At 45.8% G+C, this 16,144-nt stretch overlaps 2 protein-coding genes across 22 annotated transcripts in view; both read right to left on the bottom strand.

The window, feature by feature from the left end:
* Positions 1 to 257: 257 nt before the first annotated feature.
* dtna (dystrobrevin, alpha) overlaps positions 258 to 16,144 on the bottom strand; it is a 54,047-nt gene continuing 38,160 nt past the window's right edge. For 10 of the 15 annotated variants that reach the window (XM_049011381.1, XM_049011387.1, XM_049011380.1 and 7 more), the window contains 10 exons: positions 14,619 to 14,719; positions 13,573 to 13,686; positions 11,611 to 11,707; positions 11,013 to 11,033; positions 9,749 to 9,914; positions 7,898 to 7,987; positions 6,727 to 6,895; positions 4,038 to 4,167; positions 3,639 to 3,673; positions 258 to 1,280 (listed from right to left, as the gene is read on the bottom strand). In XM_049011381.1, coding sequence (XP_048867338.1) covers positions 3,656 to 3,673; positions 4,038 to 4,167; positions 6,727 to 6,895; positions 7,898 to 7,987; positions 9,749 to 9,914; positions 11,013 to 11,033; positions 11,611 to 11,707; positions 13,573 to 13,686; positions 14,619 to 14,719 — 906 coding nt within the window. In that variant the 3' untranslated portion in view covers positions 258 to 1,280; positions 3,639 to 3,655. The remainder of the gene's footprint in view (positions 1,281 to 3,638; positions 3,674 to 4,037; positions 4,168 to 6,726; positions 6,896 to 7,897; positions 7,988 to 9,748; positions 9,915 to 11,012; positions 11,034 to 11,610; positions 11,708 to 13,572; positions 13,687 to 14,618; positions 14,720 to 16,144) is intronic. The other 5 variants (XM_049011394.1, XM_049011386.1, XM_049011392.1 and 2 more) reach the window with 1 other exon arrangement.
* On the bottom strand, positions 1,326 to 3,631 carry LOC125740402 (uncharacterized). 7 transcript variants are annotated; one of them, XM_049011403.1, is made up of 2 exons: positions 2,995 to 3,631; positions 1,326 to 2,562 (listed from the first exon to the last, which is right to left on the bottom strand). In XM_049011403.1, the coding sequence occupies exons 1-2, from the start codon at positions 3,542 to 3,544 to the stop codon at positions 1,382 to 1,384; spliced, it is 1,731 nt and encodes a 576-aa protein (XP_048867360.1). In that variant the 5' UTR covers positions 3,545 to 3,631; the 3' UTR covers positions 1,326 to 1,381. The 7 variants fall into 7 exon arrangements, with proteins under 7 accessions (XP_048867360.1, XP_048867361.1, XP_048867357.1 ...); XM_049011404.1 differs by having other exon boundaries at positions 3,022 to 3,631; XM_049011400.1 differs by having other exon boundaries at positions 1,326 to 3,048; positions 3,211 to 3,631.

Raw genomic sequence — 16,144 nt, 5'->3', positions numbered from 1 at the left:
CTCTAACGCTGGCCTCCTAAAATCATGCAGTCACTCACAGATCACCTGACATAACTAACTAGGCCTTCACATGACACCGACGCAGTGCTTACTGAACGGACAACGTGTCCCGTCAGACGCGCTCAGCTCGCCCCCCCCCCCCCCCAGCCCCACCCCCACACCGTGCTGTCCTGTCCTGCCCTGCCGAAACCTCACCAGAGCCCACTGTCAGCACACACGGAGCAAAATTCAAAATCAAAGAAAACAATAGTGAAAAATCCTCAGAAAACTCACTTTAATCTACTCAATACACACCCCGAGGCCACACGGCTAAAAACAGAAATCTTTACAACACATGCTTTGATCATGAAAATAAAATGCATTAATCCATAAAACACAATGGGAAATAAACAGAGACATCTCGTACAAATCAGATCTTTATGGCACCTGCGGCATTAGTAGACAGCTTTGTTGTTGAAAATCCCTCAATTGGTTCACAGTTTTAATTTTGATATGTCGTGGATTAAAAACTAACTCTTTACATAAATAATTTACGGATTTATTTAGCAGTGTCACTAGTTTGATGTTGGAAATATCAGGCAAAAATATATGTATATATGTATTTACATAAACAATATGGCTGCGATATTTTGATTAAAAACTGATTTTTCATTTTGAATTCAAGTCAGGTCTTTAATTACAGCTCTATCTATCTTAGGTGCAAAACCAAAAGCTCTCAACGGAAAGTGCACATTCAGCAGTACGACACATAGTCCAGTGGCTGCTTCTGAATGTCTTCGAGTGGAACTATGTGTCTGAAAAAGTGGCATTTTACTCTGTTACAAACGTTTATATAACCAAATCATGACAGCATTAACGGAAATATAAACCAAGCATTAGTCACACAATGTATATGGAAAATATGTCTGTAGTTACGCAAGTGACAGCTAATGAGTGATACAGTCAGAAACAGTGACGCTGGGAATCCAAGCCTCGGCCAAACTGCTGTTTTATATTCTGAAATCCTTATAGTGGTTATGAATGACACTGCAGACACACAAAAAAAAAAGAAATAAATGCATTTCAGTTTGCTCATTCGAAACACGTGACTAACTACAATCTTTTGGAAGCCGTCCTGGGACACTAATTGTGGGCATTGTTGCAAGGCCGTGACTTCAGTGGTCACCCCGTGTTCTGCCTCTGCTCTCATTGGACCAGAGGCCCCTCCTCCTGGTGTGGGTGGAGCTGGCATTGTTGTCGGTCCTTGCGGAGCTCACTTTGTCAGTCGCGCCGGAGCTCACCTGGGGAGAAGTCATTCTGTTGGTAGTTTCCTTTCTGGCTGAATGGGGAATACATGTATATACCCTGTTCTGAAAAAGCCTCCTTTCTGTGGCTACAAAACCTACCGCAGGAACCTGCAAAATTGATTTAATATTTTTAAACTGGCATCCTCACTCTGGTTAAAATACAAACTGTTCACGTTTTCCTTTGGAGCAGTTTTTAAGTGAGGGAGAGCGAGGGTGGGAGAGAAAGCAAGAGTGTGAGAGAGTGAGTCAGCTACAGACAGGAGAGACAGTGAGGCACTGAGAGGCAGGAGGGACAGTGAGTCACTGACAGACAGGAGGGACAGTGAGTCACTGACAGACAGGAGGGACAGTGAGGAAGCTACAGGCAGGAGAGACAGTGAGGCAGCAGCAGGCAGGAGGGACAGTGAGTCAGCTACAGGCAGGAGGGACAGTGAGGCAGCTACAGGCAGGAGGGACAGTGAGTCAGCTACAGGCAGGAGAGACAGTGAGGCACTGACAGGCAGAAGGGACAGTGAGTCACTGACAGACAGGAGGGACAGTGAGTCACTGACAGACAGGAGGGACAGTGAGGCAGCTACAGGCAGGAGAGACAGTGAGGCAGCAGCAGACAGGAGGGACAATGAGTCAACTACAGGCAGGAGGGACAGTGAGGCAGCTACAGGCAGGAGGGACAGTGAGGCAGCTACAGGCAGGAGGGACAGTGAGGCAGCTACAGGCAGGAGGGACAGTGAGTCAGCTACAGGCAGGAGAGACAGTGAGGCACTGACAGACAGGAGGGACAGTGAGTCAGCTACAGGCAGGAGGGACAGTGAGTCAGCTACAGGCAAGAGGGACAGTGAGTCAGCTACAGGCAAGAGGGACAGTGAGTCAGCTACAAGCAGGAGGGACAGTGAGTCAGCTACTGATAGGAGGGACAGTGAGTCAGCTACTGATAGGAGGGACAGTGAGTCAGCTACTGATAGGAGGGACAGTGAGGCACTGACAGATAGGAGGGACAGTGAGGCAGCGACAGATAGGAGGGACAGTGAGGCAGCTACAGGCAGGAGGGACAGTGAGGCAGCTACAGGCAGGAGGGACAGTGAGTCAGCTACAGACAGGAGGGACAGTGAGTCAGCTACAAGCAGGAGGGACAGTGAGTCAGCTACAAGCAGGAGGGACAGTGAGTCAGCTACAGACAGGAGGGACAGTGAGGCACTGACAGACAGGAGGGACAGTGAGGCACTGACAGACAGGAGGGACAGTGAGGCACTGACAGACAGGAGGGACAGTGAGGCAGCTACAGGCAGTAGGGACAGTGAGGCAGCTACAAGCAGGAGGGACAGTGAGGCAGCTACAGGCAGGAGAGACAGTGAGGCAGCAGCAGACAGGAGGGACAATGAGTCAACTACAGGCAGGAGGGACAGTGAGGCAGCTACAGGCAGGAGGGACAGTGAGGCAGCTACAGGAAGGAGGGACAGTGAGGCAGCTACAGGCAGGAGGGACAGTGAGGCAGCTACAGGCAGGAGGGACAGTGAGGCAGCTACAGGCAGGAGGGACAGTGAGGCAGCTACAGGCAGGAGGGACAGTGAGGCAGCTACAGGCAGGAGGGACAGTGAGGCAGCTACAGGCAGGAGAGACAGTGAGTCAGCTACAAGCAGGAGGGACAGTGAGTCAGCTACAGGCAGGAGAGACAGTGAGGCACTGACAGACAGGAGGGACAGTGAGGCACTGACAGACAGGAGGGACAGTGAGGCACTGACAGACAGGAGGGACAGTGAGGCAGCTACAGACAGGAGGGACAGTGAGTCAGCTACAGGCAAGAGGGACAGTGAGTCAGCTACAAGCAGGAGGGACAGTGAGTCAGCTACAAGCAGGAGGGACAGTGAGTCAGCTACTGATAGGAGGGACAGTGAGGCACTGACAGATAGGAGGGACAGTGAGGCACTGACAGATAGGAGGGACAGTGAGGCAGCTACAGGCAGGAGGGACAGTGAGGCAGCTACAGGCAGGAGGGACAGTGAGGCAGCTACAGGCAGGAGGGACAGTGAGTCAGCTACAGACAGGAGGGACAGTGAGTCAGCTACAAGCAGGAGGGACAGTGAGTCAGCTACAAGCAGGAGGGACAGTGAGTCAGCTACAGATAAGAGGGACAGTGAGGCACTGACAGACAGGAGGGACAGTGAGGCACTGACAGACAGGAGGGACAGTGAGGCAGCTACAGGCAGGAGGGACAGTGAGGCAGCTACAAGCAGGAGGGACAGTGAGGCAGCTACAGACATGAGACAGATAGGCGGCTATAGACAGTAGCAACAGTGAGGAAGCTATAAACAGCAGAGAGAGTGAGGATGTTCTAAGTAGTAGAGATAGACTTACTTATTTATACAATATGTTCATTCCTGCAATGACACCTGGGGAAGGAGAGAAAAAAGAAAGAACCATAAAATACAAGCATACAAAGCTTAGGGAGATAAATATATACAAATACTGAGGTACAGTAGAGTGAAAGGTAATAGAAGAAGTGGTTTTCTATGAGATGAGAGATGACTCATGTTGGATTATACTAAATTAATAAAACACATACAATAGTGCATAAAAAAGCCCTGGGAATTACATTAAATTATGAAGCTATAACTACTAGTTCTTTTCTGTATGAGGTTAGAACTGTGTTTAGGACTAAACATGAACTAGGCATGTGCAACAGAAGTACTACTCATGATTGGGTGAACATCTTAAAGGGACGGTGCCTTCGTTGGGGCCCGTTCCATAGCGCACCATGTAAGCCTTGTCCTGCTGGTTCTGCTTGAGGAACTCCTCCATTTTCAGCTCTTTCTCAAGCTGCCGCACTGAGTCGTTCTCGTAGGCCTCATCATCCGCCCGCACGAAGGAGTCTGAATTGTCCGTACTGCTCGAAAAACAAAGACATGAAGCAGTGAGTGGACTGAGGTTCAGCTGCAGCCATGGTGGTAAATTTCCCAGGCATCAACACGCTACAGTGTGTGAAAGAAGGTGGCCAATATAGAGTGTAATTAGTCACTGTAGGGACTATGAGAAAATAATAGTCAGTAACAGTATAGAATATTGGTATGTTCCTTTAGACAGAATCAGTATCAGACTGATGAACATTATAATCATCCATCCATCCATCCATCCATTTTCCAAACTGCTTATCCTACTGGGTCGCGGGGGGTCCGGAGCCTATCCCGGAAGCAATGGGCATGAGGCAGGGAACAACCCAGGATGGGGGGCCAGCCCATCGCAGGGCACACTCACACACCATTCATTCACTCATGCACACCTACGGGCAATTTAGCAACTCCAATTAGCCTCAGCATGTCTTTGGACTGTGGGGGGAAACCAGGAGTACCCGGAGGAAACCCCACGACGACATGGGGAGAACATGCAAACTCCACACACACGGGACCCAAGCGGAGACTCGAACCCGGGTCCCAGAGGTGTGAGACAACAGTGCTAACCACTGCACCATCATGCCGTCCCCATTATAATCATCCTGAAGGAAAATAATCTACAGGCTGAACCACTAATGTGAAAGAAAGGAATTAATATCAGTGGCTATTCTAGATCCGGTGGCTGTGCAGAGCATAAGAAAAATGAGAAGCATTAATAGAATATTCTAGTTACACTCCCATGACTGTTGCCCATCATTAAAACAAACAAACAAAACAAACAAACAAACAAATAAATAAATAAATAAATAAAAATAATAATAATATGATTGGCATGTCGTATCTACCATAACAGTCATTACAGTCGTGGCCAAAAGTATTGGGAATGACAAGTACTGGTTTCACAACGTTTGTAGATCTTAGTTCAGTGTTTGTAGATCTTTTTGTCAGATATTTCTACAATATATACTGACATATAATTACAAGTATTTCATAAGCGTCAAAGGCTTTTTATTGACAGTTACATTAAGTTTATGCAAAGAGTCAGTATTTTCAGTGTTGACCCTTCTTTTTAAAGACCTCTGCAATTTACCCTGGCTGCTGTTAATCAACTTCTGGGCCAAATCCTGACTGATTTAGTTATGACTTTTTAGTTATCACTTTTGCCTTATGGAACAGTGCTCCATCATGCTGGAGAAGGCACTGTTTGTCACTGAACTGTTCTTGGATGGTTGGGAGAAGTTGCTCTCAGAGGATGTTTTGGTACCATTCTTCATTCATGACTGTGTTCTTAGGCAAAACTGTGAGTGAGCCACTCCCTTGGCAGAGAAGCAGCCCCACACATAAATGGTCTCAGGATGCTTTACTGTTGGCATGACACAGGACTGATGGTAGCGCTCACCTTTTATGTGGATGATCCTTTTTGCCCCAAACAATCGGATTCAAAGAGGGATTCATCAGAAAAAATGACTTTACCCCAGTCCCCAGCAGTCCGATCCCTGTACCTTTTGCAGAATATCAGTCTGTCCCTGATGTTTTTCTGGGAGAGAAGTGTCTGCTTTGCTGCCCTTCTTGACACCAGGCCAACCTCCAGAAGTCTTGGCTTCACTGGGCGTGCAGATGCCCTCACACCTGCCTGCTGCCTTTCCTGAGCGAGCCCTGCACTGGTGGTGCCCCGATCCTGCAGCTGAATCAACCTTAGGAGAAGGTCCTGGCGCTTGGTGGACTTGGGCGCCCTGAAGCCGCCTTCACAACAATTAAACTTCTGTCCTTGAAATTCTTGATGATCTGATAAGTAGTTGATTTAGGTGCAATCTTACTAGCAGCAATATCCTTGCCTGTGAAGCCCTTTTTGTGCAAAACAGTGATGACTGCACATGTATCCCTGCAGGTAACCATGGGTAACAGAGGAAGAACAATGATTTCAAGCACCACCCTCCTTTTGAAGCATCCAGTCTGCTATTCTAACTCAATCAGCATAACTGTCACCTGTGTTAACGAGAGAGTCACTGAAATGATGTCAGCGAGTCCTTTTGTGGCAGGGCTGAAATGCAGTGGAAATGGGTTTTTTTTGGGATTAACTTCATTTTCATGGCAAAGAGAGACTTTGGAATTAATTGTAATTCGTCTGATCACTCTTCATAACATTCTGGAGTTTATGCAAATTGCCATCATGAACACTGAGGCAGAGGACTTTGTGAAAACTATTACGTGTGTCATTCTCAAAACCTTTGGCCACAACTGTAGATTCACTGTTCTATGATAAATCATAAATTTTAAACTATATAAGTCTTTAAATTCTAACTGTGCCACATTATAAATTAAATAAAGCAGCAAAGTAATGCTGGCAGACAGGTAAAGAGCCTCCACCACACAGACTGGCATCCTATGGCAGAGTAATGCTGGCAGACAGGTAAAGACCATCCCCAAAATAGACTGCCGAATGCCATCTTATGGCAGAGTAACCCTGGCAGGCAGGTAAAGAGCGTCCCCCACACAGACTGCCTGAATGCTTCCCAAGAGCAGAGGCCAGCTGAGCTGGCAGCGGGGAAAGTTACATGTCAGTGGGGAGAGCCCCTGGAGCACCGATGCCCTGGTGGTAGCCAGGCTTCCTGGCGTGGATCTGAGCCAGGAAGGCCTTCTCAGACGTAGGCGAGGGCACCAAGTCATCAAACTGAGCACGGCCAAAGTCGGAGTCCACATTGCTTTCTGTTTCACTGCCAGCTTCTGTTGAGACAGGAAATAACATCACCTGACCATTCTTCTAAATCCTAGAAGAGTCACATTAGAGGAGCTCTAAATCCCACTTAATACACAAAGATAAAAAAGATTTAATGGCCTTGTTTTTTCTCCAGCTTGTAATCGGTGCTGCGATGTGTGTCTCCCTGCAGCTTTGGTTTCCCTCCAGTGAGGCGCAAACATCCGTGTTAATCCTCTAAGGTAATCCCTACTGCCCCTTCACTTACAGGAAGGACTAATCTGTACACTGACATTTGGATACTCAAGTCATACTCTTTGCACTGTTATACTGATGTGTGTGTGTCAATGGTAAACACTGTGCAAGTATGTAATACTGACAGGTATGTTATATTATTCGAAGTGTAACACTGGTAGGTGTGCAATACTGAAAGGTGTGTTATATTGGTGGAAGTATAACATCGGCAGGTGTGTAATACTGATAGGTGTGTTACACTGGTGTAGGTGAAACATTGACAGGTGTGTAATACTGATAGGCGTGTTACACTGGAGTAGGTGAAACATCGGCAGGTGTGTAATACTGATAGGTGTGTTACACTGGTGTAGGTGAAACATCGAAAGGTGTGTAATACTGATAGGTGTGTTACACTGGTGTAGGTGAAACATCGAAAGGTGTGTAATACTGATAGGTGTGTTACACTGGTGTAGGTGAACATGGGCAGGTGTGTAATGCTGATATGTGTGTTACACTGGTGTAGGTGAACATGGGCAGGTGTGTAATACTGACAGGTGTGTTACACTTGTGTATAGATGGCATGCTGGCAGAAAGCTATGTTTCTGGCAGTAGTGTGCTGGCGAGGAGAAAAAGTCACAGGCTGTAGTTTGTAGTCAACTATGCTAAATCAAATCTGATGGATTGAAAAGGGCGGAGCCTTAATGGAACGGAGCCCCTGGCCTTTGATTCCTAATCGACACAGATTCATATTTCCACCATGTAAAGGTCAGTTAGGTATTGTTGTGGGTCCTGCTCACCTGAGTTGAGCTCCTTGACCAGCGATGACATTGTGTTCGTGATCGAATCAGCTGCCACCAGTAAATCATTCCTCAAATTCCTCCTGGCGCCTGAGGATTACAGACAGCGTTTAAGTGATCGTTAAACACAGAGGGATCCAGACACTGGATCTCAAGTCAGGCAGTGCTGCAGTGGAGGGTCACAGGCTGACACTGCAGGCCAGGGCACTTACAGAGCACTTTGTTTAGCTTTGTTTACACTAGTATTTGTCACTCGTGTGTACGAACAGCCATACGAAGTGAACATTGATAAATTTCTCACATTCTAAACGTGACTGCACGTGCACGGCAAGACTAATTTAAATAAAAGCCCTTAATGAGCCATATGTAGGTATATATCTACTGCGTAACACGTCGAATGTGTTGCAGAACTGAAAACTGTGAAAAGACACATAACCCTATCTACATATTCCTGTTTGCAATGTATTTTGTGCTATACACTTGTACTGTGATTGTGTAATTTTATATGCTATTAAGAAATAAAATAAATAAATAAATAAATGTGAAAATAGGGAACCTCACCGAGAATGAGGTGGAAGTTTTGCTATATACAATAAGAAAAAATCAAAACAAATGCATATTCTTCGGCAACTTTACCAGTGACCCGACAAAGAAAGGGAAGGACCCAACACAGGGAAAGACGACAGACACAGTCAGTTAATGCCCTGTAATTTACACGCAGTATTGTGCAGCAAATAATCAAAATATATAATCACAGCATGTTATAAGAAAAAAGGATTTGACTTAAACTTTACAAAAAATATGACCCGAACTGCACTACGAAATCAAAAGGTGTGTTACAATGGGAGCTGAGAAAGAAGACTGCTCCCGGAGATGTGCAGAAATATTTTATCGTACAGTATAGTTAAGTTTCTTTTTATGTAACGAAATAGCACCGAACGGATCGTGTATCTGTGTCGTATCTGCTTATTGTAGCTGTCCATCACATATACATTACAGTACGTATTACAAATTTGATTTTGTCAGTGGAATCATTTTATGGCTGGCAGTGCTGCCCATTCTCCTACACGTTACACTAAGTGATACACCTACTAACGGCCTACAATGTCCGCTTTCAGGCATCTCTCGACCGGTGAATATCATACACTATCGACTGCGAACATAAATGCAATGGAATGTGACTCCATTAGGCATAACTCGACATGAGACGGTATATAGGGACAGTGATGTATTATTTCTGTGGCCATGGGCCTTATACGACTCCGGAACGATTCATTGTCATTGACATGCCCTGCCTGCGCACACTTTGTGTGAATATAACTACATCATTCTAGTTGTCAATCTATCAAGGTGGATGATTAAGGAGCCTGTGCATATCCTTATGCATCTAACGGTTCGCTTCAGTTACACTTCTTTGCCGCTAGGCGGTTTGTGAGTACGCATAGTCGGGAGTGTTCGTAAATATACGCACATTTTTACATAAGGGAAGAAATTGATAAATTCAATAATATGCGCAAAAATGCGAGTAGGTGTGATTTGCGAACAAAACTGTTTGAACGTATAGTTTACAAATGAGACCTTTGTCCTGGGTAAAGAGGAGAGCTTAGGTGCAGCACTAATTTAACACACCTGATACAGATAATCAGGCCCTTCTATGGCATCTATGTTGAAGTTAATTTGGCTCTAATACTGAGATGCTGTTGAAGGGCGTGATTATCAGGTATCAGGTGTGTTAAATTAGTGCTGCACCCAAGCTCTGCAGGGTGGTAGATCTTCAGATGCAGGGCTGGACAGCCCTGGTACATGGATATCAGTGGCGTAAAGTTGCAGCAGCTCGACATGGAGACTCACCCTGAGCAAAGGCCTCCTGTACGTCCCCTCCCACACCGCTGAGCGAGTCCTGAGGAGTGTGGGTAGGCGTGGTGCAGGCGGAGGTGGAGGCAGACCGCACTGGCATGGGGATGGGTCTGCTGATGGTGTGACTGGGGGAGGAGCGGGGTGAGCTGGCACCCTGAGTCTGCAGGGGAGGAGGAGAGCGGCAGCCAATCAGCATGGACTGGGACCGACTCCAGCCAGGGCCTCCTCTGAAGAGCAGGTGCCCCCTCTGGGAGCCCTGGGGCCCAGTGCCAGACTTCAGTCATCAGCGTCTCGCCAAACTCATCCACGGACATACTGTTAGTGCAAGAGCCCATTCCCACCCGGCGGCGAAGGGAAATGACAGCCACTGCTACGTTATACATAGCTGATGAGTATGTTTGTTAACCATCAATACGTGTTAAATTGGTTATACAGTTAAACGAAGCGGCTGGCAAACATATAACAAATAATCAAAAACCCAAAACGCTGAATGTAAGCAAAACACTTTCCCTTATAGCACGTTAGTGGATGTACTGTGCCAATAATTTCACTCTAATGAAACGTAATAAAGCATTTTCTTTACAGACTACGCTCTGTAAATTAGATTGCAAACAAAGGGGAGCATTTGGAGAAGGAAAAAAAAACATTTTTCTTTATTAGCATTTTCTTCATAAGCAAAGATGCCATTTGTTTGCTTCAGAGTTTAGCTATGGATCTGTGATAAGTCCTAATACAAGTGGGAAGCTCTCAGAGGTGTTGGCTGTGTGATATTTATTCAGTGGGGATTATTCTATTCATACAAAAAAATGGCTACAAAAGTGCCAGTATTTAACACTGCAGGCCTGTGCTGTACAAATAGGACATACAAACCATGTCATGCAAATGTGCTTTCTCTCTGATAGTCACACATAAATTCTGAAATAAAACAAAGAATGAAAGAAAAAGTATCTAATTTTAATTTCTCACTGTTTCCCTTATATTCCCTTATTGTTTCTCCCAGAGGAAAGAATAGCATCAAGGAAAATACTCAGACGAGGAGCAACTGGGTCAATTATCAACGATTCTTTGAGAGTAACTATAACACCTGGTTTACTCCTACTTTTTAAGTGACAACTGCAGTTAATACCTTATGTTTAATAAAGCAATGGCCAGCAAGAGTATGACTAAAATATTTTTATTATTACTATTATTGTTGTTATTTGCAGTTCTCTCCAGTATTAGTGTGCAGTGTGGGGTTAGGACAGTCTCACACACTTACAGGATGCTTCAGTTCTTCCTCCTGTAGAAAAAAAGTTCATCAGGCAAGTTGGATTTGCTGTTATTCTAAAATACGATACGAGATATTTTCTCATCTCTGAAGACAGTTTCTCCATTGAAAGTAAGAATAAGCATAACATACTTACACACTGCAGGAAACAAAGGCCGAAGGACCAGATTTTAATGTGAACAAAGTCCTGCCCAAAGTAGCAGATTTTTTAAATGAAGCTATTTTTGTTTTTGATTTTAACAATCATTTTCAAAATCTGTGTTGTTTATGATGCTAAAGTAGATGGGAGAACGTACAGTCCCATACTAACGAATGAACCATGAGTCGCACACATTAAAAAGGCAGACAGGATGACGGAGAGTGAGATGAATGCGGTCCAGGCTCTCTGTAACCCTGGGGGGTTTGTTGTAAGGTACCTGTTGTGCCAGGACCTTCCCATCTATGTTACTCACCATACTATGCAACGGAGTACTACAGTGCTATGGTAGTAATGCCATTGAAGAGCACAGATTGGCTCAGCCTGGCCCGGGGAGGGGGGAGGGTACAGTGATGGCAGAGAGGTGTGCAGTACAGTAGGTGCGATATTTACCTTAAGCAGCTTCATCAGTCCTTCCAGCTGCAACATCAGCTCCCTCCGGCTTTCCTGCAGGGCCGACATCCTCTGTTCCAACTCGTCCTTCCGCTGTCTGCCAGGAGGGGGCGCCAGCGTGTTACCCGAAATGCCAAAGAGCACACAGCTCTTACCAGTAACTAGAGTATAGTCGCATACTCCAGTACTAAGCTACATTGTTTTATTGCAAGAGATGAGAATTTGTTGGGAAAATAACTTAAACGACTACCATGTGAATAAAGCTATATTTCAACCAAACCTGAACAAGTGTCAATTGGTAATGTGTAAAACAAGAATATAAAAATGGAAAATGAAAAAAAGTGTCTACATTTATGGGGAGAGCTTTCAGGACCTATGCTCCGAGTACTGCGGGGGTGAGGGGGGGGGCGGGCACAGGATGTGAGCAAAATACAGCCATGTTTAGCAACACAGGCAGCCAGGCAGCTTCTGGCCTTGAGACAACAGCTATTTTAATCTGCTCATCACAGCACGGCAGTGTGTGTGTGAGAGAGCATGTGACAGTGTCTATATATATATACCAGTGTGTGTGTGTGTGTGTGAGGGAGAGAGAGAGAGCATGGGACAGTGCCTTTATATATGCCAGTGTGTGTGTGTGTGTGTGCGTGCGTGTGTGAGAGAGAGCATGTGACAGTGCCTTTATATATACCAGTGTGTGTGTGTGTGTGTGTGTGTGTGAGAGAGAGAGCATGTGACAGTGTCTATATATATACCAGTGTCTGTGTGTGTGTGACAGTGCCTCTATATATGCCAGTGTCTGTGTATGACAGTGCCTCTATATATGCCAGTGTGTGTGTGACAGTGCCTCTATATATGCCAGTGTGTGTGTGACAGTGCCTCTATATACACCAGTGTGTGTGTGTGTGTGCGTGCGTGTTTGTGTGCGTGTGTGAGAGAGAGCGTGTGACAGTGCCTCTATATATGCCAGTGTGTGTGTGTGTGTGACAGTGCCTCTATATATGCCAGTGTCTGTGTGTGACAGTGCCTCTATATATGCCAGTGTCTATGTGTGACAGTGCCTCTATATATGCCAGTGTCTATGTGTGACAGTGCCTCTATATATGCCAGTGTCTGTGTGTGACAGTGCCTCTATATATGCCAGTGTCTGTGTGTGACAGTGCCTCTATATATGCCAGTGTCTGTGTGTGACAGTGCCTCTATATATGCCAGTGTGTGTGTGACAGTGCCTCTATACAGTATATGCCAGTGTGTGTGTGTGTGAGTGCCTCTATATATGCCAGTGTGTGTGTGTGACAGTGCCTCTATATATGCCAGTGTGTGTGTGTGTGTGACAGTGCCTCTATATATGCCAGTGTCTGTGTGTGTGACAGTGCCTTTATATATGCCAGTGTGTGTGTGAGAGCATGTGACAGTGCCTCTTTAAATGCCAGAGTGTGGGTGTCAATGTGATTATTAATGCAAAATAAACAATGTGAGGTAATGTGCATGACAGTGTGAGCAGCATGTAAAAGTGCAGATGTGTACCTACGTGTGTATCTGCAGCCCAGGTAAGGGTGTGCCTGCGTGTGTATCTGCAGCCCAGGTAAGGGTGTGCCTGCGTGTGTATCTGCAGCCCAGGTAAGGGTGTGCCTGCGTGTGTATCTGCAGCCCAGGTAAGGGTGTGCCTGCGTGTGTATCTGCAGCCCAGGTAAGGGTGTCCCTGCGTGTGTATCTGCAGCCCAGGTAAGGGTGTCCCTGCGTGCGTATCTGCAGCCCAGGTAAGGGTGTGCCTGCGTGCGTATCTGCAGCCCAGGTAAAGGTGTGCCTGCGTGCGTATCTGCAGCCCGGGTAAGGGTGTGCCTGCGTGTGTATCTGCAGCCCAGGTAAGGGTGTCCCTGCGTGTGTATCTGCAGCCCGGGTAAGGGTGTCCCTGCGTGTGTATCTGCAGCCCAGGTAAGGGTGTCCCTGCGTGCGCATCAGTACCTGAGCAGTCGCAGCTCAGCCAGCAGCGTGGGATTCTGTTGGGCTTTGTCAGGAGGCGGCTGGGACGCCTGCTCATGCTCCAGCCGCAGCCGCTGGATCTCCTGCAGGATCTCTCTGAAATACATATAGACACACAGCTAAAATTACAATGGCATTTCCAATTTTAACACATTCCACGTACTATGGAAATGCTATAATAAGAGGTGCAGAGTGACTCTGGGGCTTTAAGGGCACTTTTCCACTGCACCAGGTTCCGTACTTTTGGTACTTCAAGAAAGTACCCAAAGAACGCTGTTTTTCAAGCTGTTGGTTTTCCATTGTGGAGAAACTTTTTTACCCCAACATTTATTACCAAAAAAAACACACATTTAAAAATTTCCCAAAAACATGCTGCCCTTGTATCTGCTCTTGTTGTATCTGTCCTTCCAACCAGATCGCAGTTAAAGCTTGAGTCCCCTCATTTGTCCAAGCATCCATTCTTATCATTATTATGATTATTACTTTATCATTACTTTAGACGGTAGTTGTATCGTGTTTACAGGCAGGTTATTTGTATAACCAATCGACAAAGAAAGAGTCTGCAAAGTACTGAAAGTACCAAAGTACCAGAAAGGTACTCCAGTTTATTTGGTACTTTAGGTACTGGAACTTTTGGTACAGATACTTGACAATGGAAAAAGGAAAGCTCTCTAGGAGCTCTCTCACCTATTCTTGTTCTCCAGGATGTCCAGAAACTCTCTCACCTGATCATGTTCTCCAAGATGTCTAGGAGCTCTCTCACCTATTCATGTTCTCCAGGATATCTAGGAGCCCTCTCACCTGATCATGTTCTCCAGGAAGTCTAGGAGCTCTCACCTGATCATGCTCTCCAGGATCTCTAGGAACTCTCTCACCTGTCTATGTTCTCTACTTCAGCTATGAGCTCCAACCTATTTCCCTTCCATACACTGATTACCAGCTTATTTAGCTTCCCTTGTTCTCCAGCCCAGCTTGCAGCTTTCTCACCCGTGGATTTGTTGCTCCAGCATGGCTACGGTCTCACTCACCTGTTTTTGTTCTCCAGCTCAGCTATAAGCTGCCGCTGCTGCTTATTAACGTCCATGGAGAAATTGATGTCTGATGCTGCTCTTTGCTGCTGAGCTTGTGGCTAAGACACAAAACACAAGATTCAGTACCAGGCATACAAATTTGAACCTAACGATATTATGTTCATGTTTAGAGAACAAAAATGCATTTATTAGTAGAGCTATGATTGAACGTTGCCATGGTATATGCTGTTCTTAATTTATGCACACAAAACATAGGTGCCGCTAAAACTTTTGTTTGCGAAGAAAATGTATGATCCGCCCTATTACAGTGTATGATAAAGTAACAGCAGCGAAAGGATGAATGTGAGTTCAGGTATGACAGGGTTAACTATGGACAACACCGTTCAAAGTCATATTCCCACTTTACTTAACTGCTCATTGTAAAAAATGCATGACGGACCCATGAATGACTCATCTCACAGACAATACCAATGCTTCTGTGGGACACTGATCTAAAAGCTGGGTAATGGATATGCATTTATCATATGAGTGACATCTTCAGGAGGGATCCTGTCTAATCAGTCTCTTCATAGAGGCAAGGAGGAGGTGCAGAGAGAGTGACACAGCGACTCCCTAATAAGGTGAGAGCTGCCTGCGACACAGCGACTCCCTAATGAGGTGAGAGCTGTCTGTGACACAGCGACTCCATAATGAGGTGAGAGCTGTCTGTGACACAGCGACTCCCTAATGAGGTGAGAGCTGTCTGTGAGACAGCGACTCCATAATGAGGTGAGAGCTGTCTGTGACACAGCGACTCCCTAATGAGGTGAGAGCTATCTGTGAGACAGCGACTCCATAATGAGGTGAGAGCTGTCTGTGAGACAGCGACTCCATAATGAGGTGAGAGCTGTCTGTGACACAGCGACTCCCTAATGAGGTGAGAGCTGTCTGTGACACAGCGACTCCATAATGAGGTGAGAGCTGTCTGTGACACAGCGACTCCCTAATGAGGTGAGAGCTGTCTGTGAGACAGCGACTCCATAATGAGGTGAGAGCTGTCTGTGACACAGCGACTCCATAATGAGGTGAGAGCTGTCTGTGACACAGCGACTCCCTAATGAGGTGAGAGCTGTCTGTGACACAGCGACTCCCTAATGAGGTGAGAGCTGTCTGTGAAACAGCGACGGGTACAGCTTGGTTCCTATATGCCGTAGGATAAGCACCAGTCCTACTCAAGCACAGATAAAAATCAATCAATCAATCAAGATAGTGTAATTAAGGCCTAATGAGCTTCTAGAATCAGTAATAATTTGTATTATAAAGTTGCATGCTGACACTAGCTAAAACTGCCCCTTAGGAATTGCCAAGTTGATGTTTAATATGGACTGTGTTTCTTGAATTATTACTGAATGTTTGTTTTAACATATAAACGTGTGCAGTTTTAATATTCAATTAGCTGCTCTATACTCTATGTGATACTTTTTCATACTTTAGAAACCTAATTTCTTTCCATTAGATCACATTCACACTGAACTGGTTAAATA

This window comes from Brienomyrus brachyistius, chromosome 4 (genome assembly GCF_023856365.1).
Source record: "Brienomyrus brachyistius isolate T26 chromosome 4, BBRACH_0.4, whole genome shotgun sequence".
NCBI lineage: Eukaryota > Metazoa > Chordata > Actinopteri > Osteoglossiformes > Mormyridae > Brienomyrus > Brienomyrus brachyistius.
The sequence above is the reverse complement of the archived record's forward strand: the minus strand, read 5'-3'. Positions and strand labels throughout refer to the sequence as shown.

Bases quoted from the DNA above. Each gene is read 5' to 3' on its own strand.
- LOC125740402 (XM_049011400.1), bottom strand. From the start codon at position 3,544: ATGTCTGTAGCTGCCTCACTGTCCCTCCTGCTTGTAGCTGCCTCACTG. The intron at 3,049-3,210 runs GTGCCTCACTGT...TCCTGTCTGTAG, and splicing joins ACTGTCCCTCCTATCTGTCA to CTGCCTCACTGTCCCTCCTG.